The sequence below is a fragment of the Tenrec ecaudatus genome, chromosome 5, assembly GCF_050624435.1.
Source record: "Tenrec ecaudatus isolate mTenEca1 chromosome 5, mTenEca1.hap1, whole genome shotgun sequence".
Classification (NCBI taxonomy): Eukaryota; Metazoa; Chordata; class Mammalia; order Afrosoricida; family Tenrecidae; genus Tenrec; species Tenrec ecaudatus.
This window is the reverse complement of record NC_134534.1, coordinates 169,405,569-169,431,955: the sequence shown is the minus strand read 5'-3', so window position 1 is coordinate 169,431,955 and position 26,387 is coordinate 169,405,569. Positions and strand designations below refer to the sequence as shown.

General features: G+C 48.6%; 1 protein-coding gene across 1 annotated transcript; it reads right to left on the bottom strand.

The window, feature by feature from the left end:
* Nucleotides 1-1,345: 1,345 nt before the first annotated feature.
* Nucleotides 1,346-20,568, bottom strand: MCM2 (minichromosome maintenance complex component 2). The gene is made up of 16 exons (XM_075550260.1): nucleotides 20,480-20,568; nucleotides 19,490-19,722; nucleotides 14,279-14,454; nucleotides 13,942-14,202; nucleotides 13,082-13,301; nucleotides 12,657-12,864; nucleotides 9,995-10,129; nucleotides 9,569-9,760; nucleotides 7,956-8,049; nucleotides 6,338-6,588; nucleotides 6,092-6,218; nucleotides 4,998-5,110; nucleotides 3,811-4,062; nucleotides 2,927-3,109; nucleotides 2,585-2,740; nucleotides 1,346-2,152 (listed from the first exon to the last, which is right to left on the bottom strand). Exons 1-16 carry the CDS (start codon nucleotides 20,483-20,485, stop codon nucleotides 2,042-2,044), a joined length of 2,718 nt encoding a protein of 905 aa, XP_075406375.1. The 5' UTR covers nucleotides 20,486-20,568; the 3' UTR covers nucleotides 1,346-2,041.
* Nucleotides 20,569-26,387: the final 5,819 nt, after the last annotated feature.

Genomic DNA, 26,387 nt, shown 5'->3' with positions numbered 1-26,387 from the left:
TTAAAATTAAAAAAATAACCCCATCAACTCAATGTCAGCTTCCAGCAAACGTTTGGAACACTGGTGGCACAGCAGTTAATGTGCTTGGCAGTTCGCAGTTTAAACTCATCAGCCATTTGGCAGGAGAAAGATATGGCGCACTGCTTACATAAAGATTTATAGCCTAGTAAACACTATACAAAGTTCCACTCTGTCCTAAGGGCTGTGGCAAGTTTAAAACAGTTCACACAAAAATGCTATCTTGAAAAGCCAGTTAAGAATATATAGTCTGCTATAGTCATCAGGATAGTTAAGACTGTGTCTACTTGGCTCGGCCAGGATTCTGTGGTTTGGCTGTTAAGACCTAGTAATTACCCATATGACCTAACACATTATTACCTCCATAATGGGATCTGCTATAAATAACCGATATATATATGGGCTGGAGACAATTGCCTGCCATACTGATCCTGGGAGTTGTCACTTGACCTGTAACTCATTCACCTCTGCAATCATCCTGCTGACCTTGAATTCACTTGCTGGTCAAGCCACCAGCCTATCTTCCTCCAGTCAATCTTGGGTTCATTGGCACCTGCAGTTATGCAAGTCAGGGAAGCCTCCTGCCTAATGTATTACCCACAAGCATGGGACCTACCTAGACTTGGATTTGCTCCAGTTCGATTTCACATTTGATTGCTTCTCTCATAGCTGTACGGTTCCCCCTTTTCTTCACAGGACAACTTGCAGGGATTTTCCCTTTTCTGATTTAAAGTGACCCACTTACACTCAAGTCTTCATAAAAGCAAAAACCGTGTCTTTGTTCTCCTGTTGTCCCTAGGTGCTGAACCTCAAGGATTTGAGTCGGGAACTGAGTAAGGGAGTCAGACATGCTCGTTAACGTCATGTATCTGCCTGGTTTTCATCTGAAGAATTCACCTAGGAAGATCCTCAAGGGTAAGACTTGGAGTACAAGATAGCAACCACGGGAGGACATTTCAGCCAAATCTCAGGTAATAAGTACTTGTGTCACGAAATGTAGTATGGCCAACAATTCCCAAGGCAGCCCATTAATGTAGCATGTAAAGGACGGTGACATTAATGATGTTAACAGTATTCCCCAACTAGGAGGTTGTGCCAAATCACCTCCAGTCTATTCTGAGTCCCACGGGTCCTACTCAGGGAATATAGTTGCAATACACAACCCACTGCAGATTGAGTTCCTAGAGCCACTTCAGGCTAGCCTCTCCAGATCCATAAAAACAGCGCTTCTGCCTGTGTTCCTCCCAAAGGCAGGAGAAAAGTTCGCCCAGGAAAGTCTAGTGAAGCCTGAAGTAAGATAGTAAAATAATGTGAGACCAACAGATGCTAATGTTTGCATTTTATTTAAATTTATTAAAAATTAAAAGTATATGGGAAAAAAATCAAATGTACAAATATGAGACTGGAGCAATGGGTAGGTAGGAGAAAACAGATGGACATAGTGATATTGGTTGGACACTTGTAGCTATCAGATAACCCTCACTATCAGATAAAACTTTCAGAACAACCCACAACTGACTATCGGTAAAGCTGTCGTATCACTGTGGTTTCGAGAAATTTCCCAACAAGGTTTGGGGAACTACTACACGTGCCTTTGAAGCTGCTCCTAGGATGAAAGTGGTAGAAGCAGCCTGGACCTGGAAACCATTTCCAGAGAACAGTTCTCTGAACACACTTGTACGCAAGTTACCCAAGACAGACCTCATCCAAGAATACTACATCTTCTACCATAGGGGTGCTGAACACACAGTTTTTATCCAAGCTCAGCAGGCTGTAACACTGGTAAAGTGCGCTCATGTGAGAAGGCATGAGAAGCTGGAAACAGAGCAAAAGAAATAAATACCATGACTCCAAGCCATGGCCTTAGCCCTCAGAAGTCTGTGGATGAAGCCAGGTGATTCAACTTCAGACCCCACTGGACCGGGGATTCCTAGTGAATTTAGAAAGGACATGGTGACCTGAGCACTTGGCTCTGCCTGCCCAAACCAGAAGGCACAGTTAGTTATTCTGATGGCCCAAAGCCCTAGAACTGCTGAAGGATCATTTTCCGTTTCAGGTCGAGGCTGAACTTGTTCATCCTGAAGAGTTCACTGTCATAAAATGCTGAGAGGTTGTGGATGTTGATCTGACGAGCCTAAAACGAGAGAAATGGGCGAGTGAGTTGGCAGTGATGAAAACAATGACGTCCAATATTTACAGAGCCTTGAAGTTGGAGGGCAAGTGTTCTCTATACTTTATAGGGGAAAAGGCCAGGTGCAGAGAGGTTAAGTAACTGCAACTAGATGACATGAGTTCAAATCTGAGTTCTGCCAGTTACTGCATGAACTTCGACGCGTTCCTTGTGCCCGCGGCCTCCTTTGTGTAATGAGATAATGAGACCAACCTCACTCAACTGATTACACGACTGCAGTTCCTGCTCTGAGTGGACATCTCACTATCAACACTCACCGAGTGGCGATCACTCAAGGTCCCAGCGCTACTGCACTGAGAACTGTCCACCCATGACCCAGTCCCCAGCTGACATCTCCTGAGACTACCAGTCCCAGTTCTTAGCTGCCCTCCATACCTTGTCAACCAAGTCCTTCTCAGGAACTTCAATCATGTCCTGCTGGGCCCCAAAGCGGTTGCGTTGGTACGTCACCTGCTCTGCCACCAACTGCTTCAATATGAAGAGCAACAGCTCGTTGTTATCGCGCCGGAAGGAAAGATAGCGGGCAAACGTCTGCAAAGAGAAAGCAAGAGTGAGACAACAGGCCCACGCCACGACCCTCCAAGCTCCTACAGGAAAGCCTCCTCCCTTGGACCGTGCTTCCCCACACATCGGCCAAGGGCAGTTCGAGCAAGAAACAGCTGCTCACAGGCAGGAAAACGTGGAGCTCAAAGGGCCCTAAGCCTCAGTCACACCCACCTTCCGCATGCTTCGCATGACGCTGAACTTCTGCGTGTCGATGAAGCTCTCCAGCATCACACGGATGGCCATGTTGACATCATCCTCTATCACGTAGTCCCGCAGGTGGATGCGCGCATGGGCCTCTGCCATTCGGATCATGGACTCAATGTGCCGCACAGTAATGGGGATGCTGCCTGTTGCCTGAAGAGAAGGAAATGTTCGGGTTTCCTCTTTCCTCAGGTAGGGAAAGGAAGGCGAAGAAAGGAATGTCGTTCTTAGGTAATAGGGTGGTACCCAAGGGATGTTGCACGTGCATGGGCTCAAATTACTGTGCCTACACATTTCTGTCCACCAGCTCAGAGTTGTGCTTGCTATCCTCGTGTCCCAAAATGTTGCATGATCCAGCGAGGCCGTGGGAAACATTTGTTTCTGTGAAAACTAAGCTGAATGCTCTCAGAGTTAAAAGGCAAAAAAGAGCTGCTATCAGGTGAGGTGTCAGGGAGATGGGCAAAGTGGGCGGGACATACAAGTCCACAAGACCTCTACCTTCCAATTCCTTGCAAGCTGTCTTTGAATTCCCTGCTATGAACTTTCAAAACTGAACTCACAACGCATGTCCACCTGAGATTTCGAGCAAGTCATGCGAAACTTAATCAACGAACCAACACTCAAAAGGCCTTGACCTTTTACCAAGATGGACAAACGAACGAACGTGCATACTCTCACCTAAAACAAAATGTTGTGGCATACAAGTTTCTTTGCTCAGCTTTTCTGCTTTGGACTTTTAGAATTAAGTGGCCAGCGACAAAGCGTAACTGCACCTCTTGGCAAGATTCTCCGAGGCTTCCACCCCCACATCCCACTCCGGTCCACCCTCCAGGCTCCATCCTGGGGCCTCTCACCATGGATTCTTTCCTCAGGTCACTATACATCTTGGCCACCTTGTCCTGGTCCATCTGGTTGAGCTTTGGGCGGATCTTCTCCTTGGCATAGATGATGTATTTCCTTAGTACCTCCTGGGGCAGAGGCTCTACTCCGTGTGCATTTGGCATGGCAGGCTCTGCGGTGCTGCCGTTGACCAGACCTTCCGCCTCCTTGTTGCTGGGGTGGTGCCTGACATGGCTCCCCACTACAAAGCGGGCCAGCATCTCGTCCTGAGGAAGAAGGCCCGAAGGCGAGGGTGGGTAACATGGCTCAGTGGAAGAACTGAAAGGTGTATGTGCTCTGAGAATAGCATTTTCTCCACAGCATCAAACACACGCCTACCAAGCACCAGGCAGCGTTGGGTGCTTAAAGCACGTCGGCAGACATGACAGAGCCCTCACAAGGCTTACTTCCAAGTGAATGACACATACTTTTATTTTTAAAAATTTTCTTTAAGAATTTATTGTACAAGTAACACATGCAAAAGGATAGAAGGACTGAGGAGACCTCCCTAGCTAAGTTGTCAGATAAACATGAGAAGATAATCAGGTGATGAAAAAACTCGCTGCCATCAAGCTGATGCGGACTGAGAGAGACCCTACGGGACAGGATGGATCTGTCGCTGTGAGTTTCTGAGATGGGAACTCTTCCCAGGAGTTCAAGCCCCATCTTTCTCCCATTCCAAGAAAACAACACAGCAGTTTTAAAGCCCAGACATGCTTCAGTGAGAGAGAGCAGCAACTGCGATTGAACGGAAGGGAACCGAGAGAGAAACCCCGGAGAGAAGGCTGGAGAGGCAGGCCAGCATACCACACAGGGCCGTGCCGGCGGCAGTGAGGACTTTGGATTCTACCCTCATTCCAACCAGAAGCTACTAGCAGTGCGAGGAGAGAAGCCATAATTTGATTTGTACTTTCAAGAGATGGTTCTGGTTCCTAATGAGAAAAGGGTCTCAATGGGAGCAAGAGTGGAATCCAGGAGACCAACTACCCCATGACTGCAATCCTTTCTATTTGAGCTGTGGCAGATAAGTAGTGAGAAACATTTAGGAAATACTGCCGAAGGAGGGACAAGGGGTTAGATTATCACCAGGGTCCCTCTCCCCAGGGTGCTCCCACAGTCCTGGCACGCTACACTGCTCGCGCCGACTCTGGGAGTGGTGTACCTGGACGGGATCCACGACGTCTCTCACCACACACAGGACATCGAAGCGCGAGATGATGGGCTCTGTGAGGTCCACGTTTTCTGAGAAGGTGAGTGAGGGGTCGTAGCGCCCTCCTGTAAAACAGAGGTCCCTTTCTATCAGAGCTCATCGGAGCCTCCTACCAGATTTCTTCTTCTCAGCCTTCAGTAAGTGCTCTTAACAAACCAGGGAGCTTCAACACCAAAGGAATAAGGGGATCGAAAGAATTGAAAAGGAAATATGTGAAGGACACAGAATACTGACTGCTAGGTCTCCTGGAAAGGAGGCAGACAGATGCCCCACTTTCCCTTGGCAACTGCTCGGTGCCTTAGTTACCTAGAGCTGCTGTAACAGAAGCTCCCCAAGTGGGGGCGGCTTTAAGAAACAGACACGTACTTTCTCCATTTTAGCAGGTGACAGTCTCAGTTCAGGGTGCTGGTCATCGGGGAAGAGTTTCTGTCAAGTGATGGAGTAGGGTCCTTCCTTCCTTTTTACTAGCTTATGCTCCTGGGCAATTTTCAAATAACTTGGTTTCTTTCCTCGTCTCTGTTCCTCGCTTGCACTTAATCGCTTTTCTATCTTACGAGATAGACTCAAAATACATACTCTATGTTAACCCCGTCTCAAGAGCGTAGCAAGGACAGCCTCGTCCTAAATGGAGCTCTGACCACAGGCACAGCGGTCAGGACTCAACACATACTCTAGGGGGATAATTAACTCCTGGGATGGCCTTTAGTCAGAGGGCTATTTTTCAGGAAGCAAAAAGCGAAGAGCTGTTAGTGTGGATGCTTCTGTGCCCTCTAAATTAGTTCCCGGTTGAGAGGAACCACTAATTCAATTTAGATAATGCTCTGAAATGCTTCCCTTGTGTGTCGTACGAGAAACATCCAAGTTCTGAGAGCACACTGTCAAAAGACTTCAGGTGTCCCAAGTCCTACTCCCACTTTGCCCCTCTGGCAAGAAACGTGTGCGAGCACTTTCTTTCCGTGGATTGCGCTCTCAGATGGGCACCCAGGTGCCCTCCGGCTCATGGATAGCCCCCCGACCCCTCTGCCCTTGCAGTGACTTCTATATACCTATGGGGTTGGCAGCAGCAATGACGGTGCAGCGAGCCTGCAGTGAGGTGACAATTCCGGCCTTTGAAATCGAGATGCTTTGTTGTTCCATAGCCTCATGGATACTGGTTCTGTCCTGGTCGTTCATCTGCAAGAGATTCACATACTTCCCGCTACTACTAGACCACATCCCACAGACTCTTCACCACGGAAGGGTCAAGCCAACACACCCTGAATCCCATCACCCCTCGTGGCCCCTAGACCCACCTTGTCAAACTCATCTATGAGACACACTCCTCTGTCTGCCAGCACGAGGGCCCCTGCTTCTAAGGTCCATTCCCTGCTCACAGGATGCCGCTGGACATAGGCCGTGAGCCCTACAGCCGAAGCCCCCTGGCCAGTGGTGAAGATGGCTCGGCTCGACACTTTCTCAATGTATTTGAGGAACTGCGACTTAGCTGTGCCAGGATCTCCACACAGGAGCACATTGATGTCACCTCGTACCTTGTGCTTGCCACCTGGGGGAGGGGGGGTTGTCACAGAGAAAAGGAGGATTAGAGAAAGAGGGGGAAAGGATGAGGGGTCTAGGAATGGTATCATTTGGAAGAGCAGGATATTCTCTCTAGAGAGGAATGCAATGCCCTGTGACCGGCAATCCGAGCACTTCCCCTAGAGAAACCTGTGCCTGGGCACACAGTCAGCACGCACAAACAAGCTCACGGTAAATGTGCACATCTGCAAAGAATCACAGTGCTCTCCAGTGGCTTCCCGGGAGATCTGCCAGGCCAGTCACATTCAAGGTCAGAAGGTCATGTGGACCCTCTTCCAAAGAGACAATCTTGACAGATTTTATCAAAGGGCACAGGATGGTCACAGGGACTTATTAGGAAGAAGTTTTAAGAAAATTAAGCACTGGAAATGGCGAGACAAGGCCAGAGGAGTTGTCCAGAGAATGTGCATCTCAACCCTCCTGCTCATGCCTCGAGGGGAGCAAGGGCCGACCTAGGGAAGCGTCACTGGGAATCTACCCGCTCAGCCTGCAGCTCTCCTCATGCCCCTTCAGACTTCTTTGTCCCCCAAACTCAGAGAACATTCTGACTTCGTGCTTTGCAGAGCCCGGGGTCGGCCCTTCGGGGGAAGGGTTAGCGAGAAACACTGCCTTCAGGCGTGAGAGATGGAAAGTATGTTGAGAAGCTTCACATCTTGTTATTTTGTTTGAATAAAGTTCCTGTGACTGTGGCCAATCATTGCATGCCTTACTCTCGTGGGGGGAAGTCTATGTAAACCCCTAGGTAAAGGCGGCAAGCAGACACAAGGGACTGTGAAGACAGACTGCCGAGAGCAGATGTTTTGAGAACGATGAGGGCAACGAATGTACAAATGTGCTTCACACAATTGATGTATGTATGGATTGTGCTAAGAGTTGTATGAGCCCCTAATAAAATGATTTTTTTTAAAAAGACCGAATAACCTTTTTAACCATGAAAAAACAAAGACAGACTGCCTAGAGGGAGGAGCCTAGGGTTAGAAATAGACATCAGCGGTGACTTCAGCCTGGATATGATACAAGCATAAACACAATCAAGGATCACGCTTGTAGTTTAAATTTAATAAAGAGAGCCAAGGATTCAAAGTTCAGAGTACGGGGCTGGGGCCGACACTGGCTGTTGGAACTGTACGGCAGGTATCAAAGCTCGATGGACTATTCCGTCCATGTGATGAGCAATCACCACTGCTCCAGTCATCGTTTAGGATGTCATCCTCCCAAAGGCTCATGCTTGCAATGCAGTCCTGCCTAGTCTATCACCGAGAACACCGACTCCTTCAAGCAGCACCTACTCGAGTCCCTGCACAGGACAGGAGGGTGGTGGACGGCGCTGCTCACCTGGGTTTTTGGGCTCCCCTCCAAACAAAGCCAGAGCCAGGCCTCTCTTGATGTCTTCATGGCCATAGATGGAAGGAGCAATGCTGGCAAAGATCTGAGGGAAGGAGGGACAGTCAGTGGGAAGGGCGCTCTCTCTCTGCATCTGGGCAGAGCAGGTAGTGCCTGTAACACACTCTTCTCACAGTGCAGGGCAGCACACCACATGCACCGAGAGGTGGAACCGCTCAGTTTTGAAGATGCCTCCAGGGGTCGAGATAGGAAGATACATATGCAGGAATATGAAGCAACGGACACGTTCGGGAAGGCAAGCAGGGGAACAAAGGGCAAGCACAGCTGCTCTAAAGGGGGGCGGCAGGAGGAAGAGGCCTCTGAGTGGCTCAAGGAAGGGTGGTTTAAGGAGCCTTGGCCTCATCACTCAGCCCTTCACTCTTTCAAGTCCTTCCGCTGCCAGCATCTGAGGACAGAGGTGAACAGGAAAATGATCGTATTCACTAACCAAGCCAACTGATATCTGACCCGCATGTTGCCCTGTGGACATGACTCTGTTGGAGCAGGAGACAGGGGCAAAGATAACACGATAGTGCTCTCCATTAGAAAACTGACTGGAACTGGAAATCCAGGGCGGATGATCCCTTCAGGACCAATGGTGTGAGTGTTGATACTAGCAATGTAGCGGGAAGGTGGGTTGGAAACAGGGAACCGATTACAAGAATCTACATATAACCTCCCCCCTGGGGGACGGACAACAGAGAAGTGATGAAGGGAGACGTCGGACAGGGCAAGATATGACAAAATAATAATTTATAAATTATCAAGGGCTCATGAGGGAGGGGGAAGTAGGGAGGGAGGGGGAAAATGAGGAGGTGATGCCAGGGGCTTAGGTGGAGAGCAAATGTTTTGTGATAAGAGTTGTATGAGCCCCTAATAAAAAAAAAATAAGTAACACCTACACCTTAAAAAAAATGAATGGGAGAGGCAAATACAACAGGAATAGAACTGAACAGGAAGTGAGGAATTTGGGAAGAAGGGGGAAAGGAGAGCAGAGTGGGCTTGAGAATAAACATTTAGCCAGCTGGGAGCAGGTTGGAGCCTGAGCAGCAATAAAAATGGAAGAGGCTTTTTATGAACAAATACTTAATAATCGGTGTTTCTGCAACATAACCCCCACCTCCCGAACCTTTGATAAAACTGTCCGTGTTAAAAACAAGTCAAAAAGAACTTAAGTGGGCAGCCTGCCTGGAAAACAAAGTGCGATCGTTGGAGATGGAGGAACACACCAGTCATGAGTTATTATTCCTTGTACTCTCCCTTTAGTCAAGCCGAAGCCCGGCTGGATGTAGCTGGTTGGACGAAAAGGGCATACTTCTCTTAAGTATTTCCCCAACAATCAGATTGCTTTTCTTCCTGAGGATACCGGCTCTGAGGGGTCACCCAGGTTGTCCAATTATGTCGCTAAGATATGACAGTGCTAGGATGGGAGTCGCCAATCTCTGCTCTGCATCAAGGCGGGTTTCCTGAGGTGCACCCCGGGCATTCTATGTAGGGAGCAAGTCTCCAGGACACGGGCCTGAGGGGCAGCAAGCGGAGAGCCCCGCTCCTCTGCTCACACCTACCTTCTCCCCGATCTGCTGATCCTTCGAGAGGCTGGTGATCATCTTCACATCCTCGTCTGTCAGCTCCCCTACAGCCACCTTATTGTCCTTCTTGGCAACGTGGTTGGCCAGAATGACCGTGGCAAAGACCGGGAAGCCGTGAGCGGTGTTGAGCGAGCCGTCGTAGTTGTTGTGGTAGATGCCAGTCAGCTCCTGGGGGAGAGCAAGCGGTCAGTGACACAGGAGCCAGAGCCCACGTCCGCACCAAGTTCTCATCACCACCATCATCATCACCAAGATGGGCATTCTTATTAAAGCAGAAGGAAACCACTCCTGAGCCCAATATTCCAACTACGAGGAAAAGCCCCCCTACCACTCCTGTGGGCACAATGACTCATGCCCATTTCCTCAGAGGTGGCCCTTCCTGGTTTGCCAGCGGCTACTTACTACTTCATCCCCTGGTTTGCAGCTATCCACCAGATCAGCAAGGAGGATGGCATCCTTGGAGCGAGGCAGTCGGCCCGCGGCCACCTTGCCCGGACTCTCCTGGATCCGGATGCGCTGGTAGTTCTGATAGATGGTCTGCACGGGACAAAGGAGAAGTCTTACGGGGCCCTGCCTGGGTAGCAAGGTTTTTTGTGGAAGGCATAATTACCCGTTAAACTTAAAAGCACTGGCTTCTCTGAAGACATCAATACTAACCATAATCCCAAAGAGGGGTAATAGGTGGTGTTATTCATTTCTATTTACGAAGAAAGAAAGAGTGAAAGTTGGTGAGGAATCAGCTACGAAGACCCAGCAAATCCGTGCAAGTCCCTGTCCCTGCCACCATCGCTCTGGAATGCCCTCTTCCAGTCATAATCGTCAAGTACTATTGTAGGCAATGCGCCGCATAGCTGAGCCGGCACCTTATTCTGGTCCTCACGTGACAGCGCTGCGATATTATCCATCACCTTATGATGCACAGTCAAGTGCTGTTCCAGTCAATAAAAACATAAACAAGCAGCACGCAGGTGCAAGCTTCAAGATCAGGAAAAGGCGTATGCCACGGTTGTATCCTTTCACTTTGCTTAAATCTGTCTGCGAAGCTGGACTGTGGAAAGAACTTGGCATCCGATTAGAGGAAGGTGTACTAACCACCTGGGACATGAAGATGGGGCAACCCTGCCTGCCACAGGTACGGAGGACTTAGAAGCACTTCGTGGTGAAGAACTACACCTTCGAGAAAACCCAAATCCTCACAACTGGACCAACAGACAATATCGTGATAAATGGAGAAAAAGCTGGCAAGTTCTCAGAGATTCCTTTTGCTCCGATCCACCATCAATGCCATGGACGTAGCAGTCAAGTGATGTAGTGGATGGAGACTTCGTCGCGTTTACTCTGGACCTGGTATCAGAAGAGACCAGTCCCTGGAAAAGGACATCATGCTCGTGAAGGAGGTCAGTGAGAAAGAGGGAGGCCTTCAGGGAGACGGATTGCAGTCCACAACAAGGAGTTTAAGTGCAGCAGTCACTGCGAGCGTGGCACAGGCCTGGACCACGTCTCACACTGTTGTACACAGGTGTGCTATGAGTCGGCAGTGACACCTAATAACAAATACCTTTCTGGAATTCTCCGCTTTCCAGCAAGATCCATCTGATATCAGCAGAACTATTTGCTTGTCCCAAGTCCTCCTTTGAATCTAGCTTGAATTCCGGCAGGTCCCTATCGCTGTACTACTGCGATCATTGACTATCTTTAGCAAAGCTTTACTTGCATGTGATAACATCTGGTTCTATGTATTTCCACATTGTGTTGGGCCACTTTTCTTTAGAATAGACAGGAAAACAGGTCTCTAGCTGCCAGTTGGCTAGGCAGCTGTCTTCTTCGTATGCTTGAGTGGGGGCTTCGAGTTCTGTTCGTTGAAACACTTCACTCGGTGTTCTGTCCATTCCCAAGGCTTGCCTTTTGCCATAACCGTCACTGAATAACTTGTGTAAAAATTAGGGAATGAGAACCTAAACTACTGTGCAAGCCCCCGCAGGAAGCGCCATACTACATAAAAAAATTTTAAGTTCTAACTTCCTCCTGTTACGTCTCTAAACACCACCACAACCCGCGCCCCCCCCCCCACACACACCCCTCCCATGGGTCAATTCTGACTCACACCAACCCTACAGGACAGAGTAGAACTATCCCTGTGGGTTTTCCCGAGACTATAAATCTTTAGAAGTAGACAGTCTCATCTTTCTCTAATGGAGTGCCTGTTGACTTAATATAAAACCCACTACATGGTTAATAACACTGCCTAATTTATAAATGCGAGATACTACATAATATATCACTACCACTTGTCAATAGCAGCCAGGACTCAGGAGGTCTTATCTGCAATGATTCGTTTTCACTTCCAGGTCCTGTCTCAGATGCCCTTGTAGCATGGTGGGTTACATATGACGCTGCTAACCACAAGTTCAGCGGTTTGAAACCACCAGTATCTCTACGAAAGATGAGGATCTCTATTCCCCTAAAGATTTACAGTCTTAGGAAACCCACAGGAGAAGTCTTATTCCGTCCTCTAGGGTCAGGTGTCAAACTGATTCAATGGCAGTGGTCCTACCTTAGGATCTTCCGAAGCAGAGCCTGAGGATAGTGCTCCTGGGCACAGTAACCTACTGTGGAGGGATTGGGGTGCCTACAGATCAGGGTGATCGCCCTGCTTTTCAGGTGAGGGCAGGCCGGCCCAGGAGACACAAGTGGCTCCCTAAGGTCTCAACACGCAGAGGATGGCAGTCTGCGAGCTGAGATCGGGGACTGCCCGTGTACAGGGGGTGAAGAAAGAAGCGATGTCTGACCAGAACACCCAAGCACTGTTCCCTGGGTGGCCAAAGCGCAAGGGGACCCATATCTGACAGATTCTCCCCCTGCCCAGTTTTTCAAGAGAAGCCATAAACAAAACCACCTCTTTAAAACATGACATGGCCCAAGCTACACACACCACCCCGAGGATCTGGTTCTCACTGCGGTGTAAGGAACACTCGCCTCTCTCTTGCCACTTTCCACTGCCTACCCTGGTCTTCCAGTGGCCCCAGAGGCAGTTTGGGGTGCCCAGGGCAGTGTCCTCACTCACCTCCTCCATGTTGACTTCAAAGGGGCCAGTCGACTGGCACTCGGGACAGGAGCCTGGCTTGACTTCCTGGTTCTGTGACTGGCAGAAGGGCCCCAGGATGAAGCTACACTTGTTGCAATTATATTTGACCAAGCTGAGCTGGGGCAGGACGCCCGTGCAGCTGGTCACTACCCCACTGGTGCGGATCAGCTGGTTCAGGTGCAACTGTCTGCAAGGGGTGAGAGGGGACATAAGTGGCTCTGACCCCTGCCCTCCTGAGGGGTCAGAGGTGCACGAGGGCATTCCGGCATGAGAGCCTGTTCAGGACTAAGCAGATCCTCACCACTGCACCCCATCCACCCTCCATGCTGGGACGAGGGCTCCTCTGGACTTCCCCAGAGCCCCCCACCCCATGCTCGCACTCTCTCTCCTAGCCCCCAGCTCACCTCAGCGAGCGCAGTTCCTCCACCAGGGGCAGATGGGAGATGCGGACGTGGATGTGGTTGGCAATGCGGTCGTATTTGGGGTACATGGCCAACACCACCTCCAGGGCAGCCTCGTCAAAGATCTGCAGCAGCTCTGCGGGGGCCTCGGGCAAGAAGTAGGCCAGCACGTGCTCCCTGGCCGCCAGGTCCTCATAGTTCACCACCAGGCTCTCGCGGTTTTCTAGAGGATGACAAGAGATAGCACCGGCCCAGGGCGGGCGCTCACTCACCGAAGGCAAGGAGGAAGCTGCTTGCTGAAATCTCTGAGGGTGAGTGAAAAACCCAGCTGCTACATCCGAGTCAACTGTGTCTTGTTTGGGGTTACATGGCTTGGAAAAGTGACATATCCTGAGCCTCCAGTTCCTAATCTATAAAATGGGACAATTGCACAGCTTATGATGTCACTTATGAAACAACACAGCATCTAGTGCCCCAGGGGCTACAATCTCCACTGCTTACAGGGGCCAGGAAGGAGACAGGGATAGACTGCGTCAAACTTAAGACAAAGGGGAGTGGAAGAGTGTCTCCAGAGACTGAGGTTCACATGCTGCCTTCAAAACCAATCACCACATAAGAACGCGACCCCCATGTTCTGATCTCAGGAGTAAACCCGCCCATTCCGAGCCTGTCGGAACAAGGGTCTTAGAGCAGAGATTTAACATTTTGTGGATTTATCTGTCATTTCCTGAGCTCCTGTCTCGATGGCCAAGTCACCTGGCACTCCCTGGACGCTGCTTCTTTATTCAATGTGCTGCCACATGCCCAAACAAAGCCCTTGCGAGGACCGGGGTGTCAAGCAGGGGTGCTCGCCAGAGCCGCACCTTTGCACATGTCACTGATGCGCTCCTTGAAGACATTGTGACCGTGCCCGTCCACGTGGGTGCGCAGGAAGTTCTTGAACCGGTGGTGGATCTCCAGCCGGGGGCCCGCCATGCTCACCCACTCCCGGACAGAGTGGCCCTTCAGGTCCTCCAGGTTCTCGATGCTCTCGATCATCTCCTCATCCTCCTCGCCGTCCTCGGTGGCCCGCTCCACCAGGCGGCGTTTCCGGGCGGGACGCTCTTCCTCTTCCTCATCACTGTCTGTGGGAGCAAAGGGACAGGAAGGGTAGCCTGCTTTCCGCCCCCAGGACCCCTCCCCTGACCCAACGGAACATACCATAGAGCAGCCCGCGGCGCATGCGGCCCAGGCCTCGGCCGGCCTCCTGGTCCCGCTGTCTCATGACCCGCTCAGCGGCCTCCCTCTGACTGGCGGTCAATTCCTCCACGTCCTCATCGTCCAGAGCCAACCCTTCAGCTTCATAGGTATCCAGCTCTGGGATGGCGCGGTAGTCCCTGGAAGACCATGAAACGTCACAGTCAGCACCAAAAGAACCCTTCCTGGAGACTGGAGCGGTTTCAAACATTAAAGAGTCTCAAGCTGGACCGGTCCAGGGCCAGAGCTGCCAGGGCAGAAACACAGCTTGAGCATCTAGTAAGAAGGGGCTGGGGGAACCTCAACACCTTCCGTTCAGAAACGCCATCAGATAGCCCACTGCCCCCACACGGCAGGCATTCTGCAGCTTTCCCATTTCCAATCACGCTGTCTTTTATTCACCACCGGCCAAGCCAGCCTCTCTATCCATTGTCTCAAGCCTCTGAAGCCGCTCCAAGATCTCCAGACAAATGACTGGCCACATGATGGGGATTCAGACATTTAAAGGGAAAGACCACCTCCACAGAGCTTTCCCTGGCAATGCACTTGGCTCTCCCTTCCAGCCACCCTGGGATGCACCTGGGAGATGAGGCTACAGAGACTGTGGGGATGTGGGTCCTGGCAATGGTCACACAGCAAACAGCAAGCTTTGTCACCCCATTTGCCAACCTGAAGATAATATGCCAGAATTCTGTGTTTCCTCAGAAAGTGGTGCTCATGGTTTCCCCCCAATAAACTGCCAGACTATGCTCCCAGAACTGATACTGTATGCAACTCGGGGTCTGGTAAAGTTGTAAAGATTGGGAGTGGTCAGTTCAGAATACTGAACTGGTCTCTGGGAAAAGCTCTCTGTATGACTGGACTCTGAGGACTTTTACATCAAATGATACGCTTTCAGCAAAAAGATGTAACTGGCCCATTGAAAAACAAACAAATCTAAAAAACTAATAAATCAGATTCATCGAAACCCCAGGCTTTTGCATTTTCACAAGACACCAGGAGGAAAATGAAGGTAAGTTACAGGGTAGAGGGACAATATTTATAAATCATATTATCTGGTGAGGGATTTGCATTCAGGACACAAACTCAGGATCTATTTAGAAACACAACTCAGTGGACAAAAGCAAAGTGTTAAACTTCGCAACAGGGATCTTATCGACCTGTATCATATGTAAATGTATGCGAACTTCATTTCTATCAAATATGTATCATAATTTTGTGCAAAAAACATATAATATACTATCTTCTGTTCGCCAATCTCACCAAGGTTTCCACAAGGTATTTCCCTAAGTGCCCTAGGCCAGTGTTTTACAAAAACACAACAGCATCCACTCAGGTGTCTATCAACTGAGGAATGGATAAAGGACAGTCTCTCTATATAAAACAATGTTAATCATCATTATAAAGAAATGGAAGTTCGCATACATTTTACATATAGATAAACCTCGACAACATTAAGTTCTGTGGAGGAAGCTACACACAACATCCACAGACGGCTTTATTCCACTTAGGGGCATGCCGCAAATTAACAAATATGTACAGACACAAAAGAGATTAGTGTTGTGTGGGGAGGGAGATAGGCATTAGGATTAGCTGTACAAATAGGCATGAGGGAGCTTATTGGAATGAAGGAAACGACCTAAAATTGGATTGTGGAAATACACAGCTAAGGAAATTTATTATAAAGCACCGGACTGTAGATTTCCACTGGGTAGAATCCTCTCTCACAGAAATAATAACAATACTAAGAAGAACTGTATTCCAACAAAGGAGGGGGTAACTATTTCTAGCAACACCCTACCTACCTAAACTAATTAAGACTGAGGTAGGAAAGTTTGAGCACACAAACAAAACTGATAGTTCTTTAAACAACAAAATAAAAAATCCAGGTCCAGACAATCTTTTGGGCAAATTTCACCAAACATTTCCACACACATTTTATTCATTCACACATGAATTCTATTCAAACCATTCCAGAGTACAGGATGGAATTCTTCCTACGTCATTCTATGACGTGAGCGTAACCCTGACACCAAAACCGGGCAAAAAAGATAAAATCACAGGTCAATTCTTTCTCATGAACAGACAGAAAAATTCTCAGTAAAATTATATACAACAGGATCCAAAACATAAAAAATTAAAACATCATGACCGAGTGGAATTTATAAAGTATGCAAAGATGGTTCAGCATGGGGGAGGGGGGGAGACGACAAGATAATATATCATATTAATAAAACAACTAAAAAAACCCACATAATCAAAGAGATGTAGAAAAGACATTGACAAAGTCCAACGTTTATTCTTGATAAAAACACTCAACAAAACACAAATAAGAGGCAAATTACTCAAATGATTAAAGGCATATGGCAAAACGAATGGCTAACATTGGTTTCAAAGGAGAGAAACTGAAAGTGTTCCCTGGTGAACAGGAACCAGACAAGAATGTCCTTTATCACCATGCCATTCTTCTAACCTTATGCGGTCTTAGCCAGCGCTGTAAGACAACACAGAGAAACGAAAGACACCTGAATTGGAAAAGAAAAATTCTCTTTATTTGCAGGTGATATAATCCTATAAATAGAAAACCCCAAAAGCTCAACCAGAAAGTTATTGGGACTAATGGAAAGATTCATCAAAGTGGCGGAGACCAGATCAACATACAAAACCCAGTTGAATTCCTTTATGCTACCAAAGAGTCTGAAAATGAAATCAGTACCATTTACAATCGCCATCCAAAAGATGAGACACTTTAGTATAAATATAACCAGAGAAACAAAAGACCTGTACATAGAAATCATAATACACTGCTTACAACAAACAAGAGATCTGCTCACAGATAGGAAGACTTCCAAACCTACTACACAGTCACACAGTCAGGCAGGGGGACAGTGCCCAACACAGACCAATGGAACAGGGTCAGGAAGCCGGAGTACACCCATTCAGCCATGGACAGTCAAAGGACAAAGGACCGAGGCTCATTATATGGAGAAGAGACAGTTTCTTAAATAAGCTGTACTGACAAAATGGAATATCCATGTGTAGAAAAACAAAATAGGACCCGTATCTCACACCACACAAAAAACTCCAGATGGAACGAAGATTACACATGTAGAATCTATGGCTGCAAAAAGCTTAATGAAAAAAGGGTGACAATCTTAGGGCCCTAATACAGGTATTGACAGACGATCAAGCGTAATGGAAAACCTAAGACGAACAAACTAGATGACAGGGACCTCTTAAATATTAAAATACTTAAGAGCATCAAAACACTGGCAATGTTATATAGGACAAGAAACTAATCTGCAGAATTTAAGGAAAACTTCAGCACTTCAACGAGAACAAGTTCCACGGAAAATCTGGGAGGGGATCAAAGACATTAAGGAGTCAACAAACATATGAATTCTCACTTTCATTGGCCATTACAGAAATTCAAATAAATACAGCTCCTCCAAGGCCGTCAATCTTCATGGGAACAGAAAGCCTCAACTTTCTCCAGCACACCCAGTACTGACTTTGAACTGCTGACCTTGCACTTAGCAGGACTACTTGACAGTGTCACCAGGGCTCCCTCGTAGTAATAAACCAAAAAGCAAACTCAATGCCTGGGTCAATTCTGACTCACGGCGTCTCTACAGGGCAGGGAAGAACTGCCCATGGGGGAATCCATGACTGAACTGCTTATAGGAGTAGAAAGCCTCCTCTTGCTCCTGAGCTGGTGGTTCCTAACTGCTGACCTATGGTTTGCAAACCAACTTGCAATCCATTATGCCATCAAGCCTCATCTTTCTGCCACAGAGCAGGTGGTGGTCTTGAACTGCTGTGAGCAGTTCCCTGTGTAATTCACTATGCCACCAGGGCTCCTACAAATAAGTACATGCAGGCCTGTGCACATTCATGTTCATTGCAGCACTAATCACAATAACAACAAGATGGCAATAACCTACATGCCCATCCATAGAAGGAAGGATAAACACATTAAATACACAGAACTGAATAGTCTGAAATTTTTATGAAACCTCTCAAAAAACCTCACTGCTCTCAAGCCCATGCTAATTGATAGTGACTGTATAGGGTAGGATAGACCTGCCCCGGTGGGTTTCTAAGACTAACCCTTTATGGGTGTAGAAAGCCCCATGTTTCTCTTTTGGAGCAGCTGGTGGTTTCGAACTGCTGACCTTGTGGATAGTAGCCCAATGTGCAACCACTATGGCACCAGGGCTCCTTGTATGAGCTCACAACTATGAAAAGTCCAGAAAAAGGTCTGCATACGAAAAGAAACTTTCTTTGATGATTACCCGGGGAGGGTAGGTAATTACAGGGTAAGTTACAGCTAGAGAGCAGACACTTGTGAACTGTCTGTTGTTCACTGTCTCCCCCTCCGTTCAAGTGCATTCACATGTGTGCCCTCTAGCCAGGTTTGAGGGATCCTGAAGCTTCTCATTCTTTGCTAGTTGGTCGAAGCCTGCACTGGTACCATCTTTGGGGCAAGTTCTGTGGGTAATGCTGAAAGGTTCTGGAGTCCTGGGTGTTCTGAGATGCCCGTTAGAGGTCCTCACATTACTCATACAGGGTGCCACATATGGTCTGTCCAGTACCCTCACTCTAAGTTTGGGAACTCCCAACGGTGCGTAAACAAAGACACATGAAGGAAGAACCTACAGGAAGCTTTTTGGGGGGTGGGTGTGGGGCGGGGGGGAGGGAATGAAACTCCTGGGCACTCATAACAATTCTGCTATTAAAGTCTCAATCAAGTCTCAGTTATGAGTACATAATAGTGAAGAAGCAAATATCTAATGTTGTTCACTGACCACTCAGTCCAGTTAGCCATTACTATTAGGATAGTTTATCCTTAGGAGTTAAGTGAGGCAATAATTGTGAAAAAGTATCTAATACTACTGAGCCTGGTATAGAGCTGGTAAAATCAACTCCTGTTGGTTGAAGCTGCCTGTTCCCCTTCTTTCCAAGCCAAGGCCCCCATATCAGAATCAGCCCCTCCTGCATTCCCCGGGGGTTGGGTGGGGGGTGGGTGATCCCCTGGAGGTGAGTTTAGTTACCACGCCTCTGGATCTAGTCTTTGTAAATCAGAGACAGCAAAGCGTGACAAGTAGACCTGACTTGCGGCTCCATGAATCCATCTGTACCCGGATCCTAACCTAAGGCTTCAACGAAAAATACCTCTCCATGCCATCTCCAATAAGCTCTTCTCCATCATCTTCCTCTTCTTCCAGGGGCCCCTCGGTGCCCAGCAGCCCTTCTGACTCATCCTCAAAGGGAGGTAAGTCTCGGCCGGGGCTGGAAGTCAGGGCATCCGTGCGCCGAGAGCTGCGGCCAGGACTGGAGGTAACGGGGTCCGGGCCTCGGCGGCGCCGAGCCGGGCTGGACGCCCCGGTGAAAGACTCAGACGATTCCTGGTGGAGGAAAGAGCATTGTCAGTGACGGGCCAGGAGGGCTGACGAGCACGGCTTCACCACGAGACTGCCCGTCCCCCTCCAGGTGCCCTTCTCCATCAGACCCAGGGATCCGTGTCCTATGTCCTAAACTACACCCCGTGCCTTCCAGGCGACACCCCTGTATCCGCAGGCTCTTGGCTGGCCAGCTCTGCATGCCCTCTTTCGCTCTGGTTTTAAGCAAACGCAGCGCCCACGTGAGCACCCGCATGGGCCAGGCGCTGCCCCTACCGGCTCTGGACGTCAGACTGGCGCAAGGGCCACTCATGCAGGCCAAGGGTAGATGGGAGGATTGTGATGAGAGGCGCACGGAGGTCAGTCCGATGTAAATCAGACAGACGGCCGGCGGCCCAAGGAGCGTGTACAAAAGGAATTAAGTGGTCGGGCACCGGCGAGTTCCGGGGGATGGATATGGCCGGAGGAGGATAATACAGGAGAAAAACTCCAACCAAAGTCCAGGGGCGGGGCAGGACAGGGGAGGGGGCCCGAAGGCGCACGGCGCACGCCCCCCCTAGCTCCCCCTCCAGCTTTGCCTCAAGTTCTCGGCGCCCATCCCCCCCCCTCCAGCAGCTGCCATCCGCTCTGGACCCGCGCGCGGCCACCCCGACCCCCCACTGCCCCACACCCGGCCGGACCCCCGTGGAAGCGCGCAGCCCCCACAAACGTCACCCGGACCGGCTCAGCTCGCCGCCCGGGGACCGCCGGGCCCAGCGCTCACCGCCATCGCAGCGCCGCGATCCGCTCAGCTCGCTGCGCCAGACGGATTTCGCGCGAAAAGTAGCTCACGTGACCCGCCGGAGCCCGGGAAACGTCATGAATAATGAATCTCGCGTCGTGGCGTCACCACGTCTCTTTGCATGCGACCGGCGCGCGCGGGGCGGGGCGGGACTCCGGCCCCGCCCACTGTTTCGGGGACGTTCCCTGGGGCCGGACTACACCAGGGAGGGACTTCGTCGAGTTGTGACCATCTTCTGCGTGCTTTCTGGTGGCGCAATGGTTCATCGCTAGGCTGCTATCGAAAAGACTAGAGCTCATCTCTCGGACCCCAAACCCCAACAAACCCCACTGCCAGCAGTCGGTTCAGACTCATAGCGACCCTATACACTCAGCATAGATAGTATATAGCGTTTCCCGTACTAGTGTGTTTGAACTGCCGACTTCACGGTTTAGCAGCCTGCTCTGAATTAAAAACAAGACATAGAGACAAACCATCTGAATCAGAGACACCGTTCGCAGAAGATCATACTGGCTTCCAAGGGTTTACAGAGAATCGTTTTGGTTGTTTAAGTAAGACGTGATTGGACAAAGGAAACTTGCAGAAACATGGCTGGTGGAAGATCAGTACCTCACAGTGATAATGGGGGGCTACAGAATCAGGAATCGGCCCATGCTTAGGCAGAAGAGATGACAAGATTGGTCCAGGGCCTTCCAGCCATGGCAGGGCTGTGACTCAGAACTATGTGACCTCAGCACAATGACCTCCATCGTGGACAAATGCAGGCAAGCTCCTAAGGGAGGCTAGACCTCCTTGGGTTGGGTAGGGTGAGCGTGGTCATCGACTTAATCATTCATTGTGTTGGAGAAAACTGCAACCAGAGAAAGGGGTGTTGAGCCCCACATTTCTGTGGACCTCAGAGACGCTGCTGCAAAGGTGAACACACTTGGAACGACAACCTCCTGCTTCATGGCTTTTAGAAAATGTCTTAGTCTTATGAAGTTTGCTGTGCATTTTCTTAGCTGTGAACAAGTTTGTTCTCAGTCCTGTTTGCCTATGATGCCTGAGTTTGGCGTGACTCAGAATCTTCTGAAAATTATCGTTCTGCTTCAGCGTTTAACAGAGTTATTTCTTATTTTTGGCAGGCACTCTGTTGTGTTGTTTTAGACATGTTTTGTGGGAGAGCAGCATCTCTCTCTATACACACGTATATGCACATATATATGTAAATATGAATAATATTTATAATAGATGATCTGGTGGCATAGTGAGTTCCTTTTGTGATCCAAAGTAAACCTAGTAACTAGTGCTCTGTTTTGAAATTTGCGTGTCTGGATTTAGATATTTAGGGTCACTATAAAGTGGTGCTTTGGGCTGCTACCACCAGGTCAGTAGTTCAAACACACCCATTGCTCTGTAGGCGAAAGCTGAGACTTTCTACTCCTGTGAAGAGCTACAGCCTTAGAAACCCACATGGGCAGTTCAAACCTGTTCTGTTGGGTCACTATGAGTCAGAATCATCTCTACAGAATGGAATTTAAATGCATACATAAAATTTGAGATTTTCCTATGTATTTGGGATGGTCTCACCCAAAGTAGCCTGTGGATAGGTGACAGGCACCTTTCTGTTTGATAGGTGTCACTCCGTGGTAAGAAAGAATGCTTCTCTGATCAGGCAATCAAAACTGGCTTTCCGATGTCAGTAATTTTAAAATGGGTTAACCTGGCTGAAGCAGTTTAAAATTCTGTAGCTACTTTTGAATGTTTGTGCTGTTTTGAGACTCTTGTGCAGCTGTTAACCTTCATGATACGAACCATCAGCAGGGAACACATAGGCAGTGAGCGATTTTCTAGCCTGTTGGGGAGTGGGTGTTTGAGTGTCAGACCAAATGGCACTAATTCTCAGGAAACCCAGTTCCCCAGTTAAAAACAAAACAAAACACACACACACGACAAACAAGCACTTGTAGTTTCTTATAAGAATAAAAGAAAACCCCCGACTTTTAGCACTGATATTACATAATGCTCTGCTAAAGAATTATCTCTGACAAAAAAAAAAACATGCTTAAAGCTGGAGTTGGACATTCTGCTTCCCGATGCTGTCTTTTTATTAGTGAGCGATGACGGTTTGCTAGGAATCCATAGGCAAATTGTTGGCATCCCATAAGTGGCTGTATATGTTTCTGCCCTCTTGTGGCTGTGTTAATGTGTGACTTTGTACCTTCAAGCCCAAACCAGCAACTATGCATACTGTAAACAAGGTCTGGGGCTTACAAGTGGTTTGTTATATAAAGAAAAAACTTTAAATGTTTTTGCAGAACTAACAAGTTATGCCCTTTTTATTTATTTTATTTTGAGCCCTTTTTAAACCCTCTTACCCGCCCCCCTTCTGCTCACAGATGGCATTAGAATGTTCGCTTAGTCAAAGAGGAAACACTCAACAAGGGGAAGCATTTTAAAGGCGCAGAATTTGCCATCATAACATTGCCTTGATGCTGTTTGTGTCCCGAGATGCGAAAATAGTCCGTGGCTTTTTAGCGGCTTCCAGACAGAATGCGGTTGCAAAATGTACAGCTTGGTTAGGTTTGAATTATGAAATTACTTCAGATAGAATAAACCATGACTTTTTGGCTGCTAAAAATAAATGACACACACAAAAAATAAAAGGTACTCATGCTCCATACATTCCACATCCTGATATTTAATGAATGCTTCTTCTCCTTCAGAGGCATGACCCAATGGCAAATGAAGGCCTCAGAGCTTTACTCTGTCCATGTCCTTAAGGTCAGCCAATACTTTTGAAACGGCAAAACCGTGACCAGACGGCACTCTTGGAGAACTTGAAAGAAGGAAATTTTATTAGACGCCAACTCAAAGAAACGCGTTCCGGAAGATCTGGGTCCTGAATGTCGGCTGGGTGTAGCTTTTTTTAGGCGGGGGATGGGGAACGGGGAACGTAGCTTTTATACTTTATCTGCAGGAGCAAGGTCACAGAAGTGGAATAGGCAGGGATTCTAGAGCAAACATGCTCCTGAGTAAGGGGGCCAGGTGATGGGAGCATCCCAGGCATGAGGAAGGAAGTGCATGGGGCCTGGCAGGACCTTCAAGTTCTTTTCCAAAGGTTAAAATTCGGATTAGGATTTTCCTTTTCCAACCTAAGAGGCTCATCTCCCAGCACTGTATCCGACAATGTTTCATGGCTGCTTAATATTTTCATTGGCCAACCTTTTTAGAAGTAGGTCAAGAACTCCTGCTGTCTAGCCTTTCTTTGTCTGGAAGTTCCACTGAAGCCTCTCTACCACGAGCAGTTGCAGGGGCAGTGGATTATTTAATATGGCTCTTCTAGCCAAAGTCTCTCACTTCCACTAAACCACCTTTTCCTGAGTGGGTCTCCTAGGAAGGCAGAGGAAGATACTGATGGGATTCACCAGTAATTGTGATCAGGATTCCCTGGAATGTCATCTTGCTGCATATAAAATGACCTGACTGAGAAGCAGGAGGAGGAATCCCATTACCAGCAAGCTCCTGGAGTGGAGCCTGTCCTCTGGAGCCCAGGTGCCTGCCCAGTGAATCTCCAGGATCCCGAAGACAGCTATGGCAGCAGAGGAGCGCCAGCACATCCGGGAGCCAGAACATGAAGCAGAGTGGGACTTCCGAGCCACAGAAACAAGTGCAGTTCCGTGTTTGGGACAAGAGGCTGGCTTGTGGCGTGGGTTATGGCCTTTGGTCCTAACCTGGGAAGGGGCTTGCTGACCTGTGGAGCTGAATGTCTGAGTTGAGGCTTACTGGGGTAGGGTGCCTGGGGGCACTTAATTCAGGGAGCTGGGTCTGCTGACCCACAGAGTTTCAGTTGACTGCCCTCAGGTTGGAGCTTATGGCAAAGAGGCATGCCCCTTTGGGCATTTAAAGGCAGACCTCAAAGAACTTTGTAACATGTCTTTTTTTTTTCATTTAAATCATTTTATTAGGAGCTCATGCAACTACATGAATTGTGTAAAGCACATTTGTACATTCATTGCCCTCATCATTCTCAAAACATTTGCTCTCCACCTAAGCCGCTGGCATCAGTTCCTCATTCCCCCCTCCCTCCCCGCTCCGCACTCCCTCATCTCAATATAATTACTCTTTATTTAATGCTTTCCTTTTCTACATGTCTACGAAATTGTTTTTGTAGTCAAACCAGACTAACATCCCCCCTCCTCCTGTAAAAAGTAGAGATGCCCAGAGACCATGTTGAAAGCTCTGCCTGATCCTATTTCTGACCCTCATAACAGATTGACCCATTTGTGGCCCAAGCTCAGCTGTTTTCCTTGGATGGGCATAAGGGACCTCCTAAATGTCTGTGAAGTCAGTGCGACAATGATAGATGATACGGGGTTTGGGCCACCTGTTCCTGTAACTTAGTTGTTCCGCTTGCCCCTGTCCAAGTTTGTACCACGTCTAGCTTCTGGATTGCTGGTGGGGCCACTATAGGGAGGAAGGTCAAGGGAAGTCCATAAAACTCCAGCCATGAAGTTCATGAAGGGAAGCTCTGGCCTAAGTGTCACGTGAGGTCCCATTGCCATCTCTACCAAGCCCTACCCTAGTGGAGATGGGTTTTTGGGGAGTGTGTTTTAAGAACTTCCCTTAACCTTCCCCACCCCACTATGTTAACTGTCACCCTCCAGAGCGAGGAACCAACATCAGATATCTACCGACTATTAAATATGTCCATTCTAATAATACAGTCAGGCTTCTTGGCTGCTGCTTGAACATCATGATGGTCATTCTGATGGCTAAGCACTACTGTCTGACCTCTCTTCTTCTGGGATGCCCATTATGTTCATCCCCATGGCTAGGAAGGAGTCTGGATCTGCAGCAGCTTCTCTGACTGTCAGCCAGGACTTGGAGAGGACGAGCTTGTGGAAGGGTAAGGAACAGAGCTTGCGAGTCAGATCTTCATGATTAAACCACCTTTACTGACATTAGTTCATGCCACCCCTGTCCTGTGTGGAGGTGATCCTGCACTGCTCCAGGTGGGACTGGAGGTAAATGGATCCTTCACAAACCTGCATGTGGAGTGTAAAAGTTAAGTATAAAGTGCAAGACTGCTCAATAGTCATAGAAAACTTTCATGTTTTCTAGCAAGCCAGCATATCTCCAAAAGCGTAACAGTGAAGGTCGAGAGTGGTCACAAATAATCCATCTCTTTTCCTTGCTGGCCCAGGGAGGATGGGGTAATATTTTGCCCTCTTGAGGTGAGACGTGATCGTAAGACTTGCCAATCACATGCAAGCAAAAGTAATACAGGGGATGTCCTGGCCTGAAGTTTTAGGAGCTGACTGGGATTTCCACAGTTTGACCCGCTGAGGCTGTTAAGGCAAGCACCCACATGAAGCCAGCCTTTCCTAGACAAGACAGAAATGCAAACTGTGTATACCCAACCACCATGCCACTGGGGAAATCCCAAGTAAACCAACTTCTAAATGATTGCATGGTGGCTGCAATCCAACCGGAACAAGGTGGAAAATGAGGCCAAATTTCATTCCAGCCCAATTGGATTGTCCCCAGGTATGTATCTTAGGGCACTCAGCCCTGGATGATGGAAGGACAAGCCTGGTGGGAGAGATGGACGATTACCTGGAAAGCAAACGCATTCATAAATAAAATAGATTTTAGGTAGTGATGAGTGCTCTGGAGGAATTAAAGCACATTAGCAAGAGAAAGAGGGCGTTTTCTACTCTGGTGAAGACTTACAGTCTCAGAAACGCACAGGAGCAGTTCTCTCCGGTCCTATACAGTCGCTATGGGCTGGTATAAGCTCGCGGCAGTGAGTCTTGGATTATGTGAGGCACACATTACAGGCAGTGGGACAGCGGCCGTGACCCAGACCCAGAAACAAGCCAGGCGCATTCAAGGAACATAAGATGGG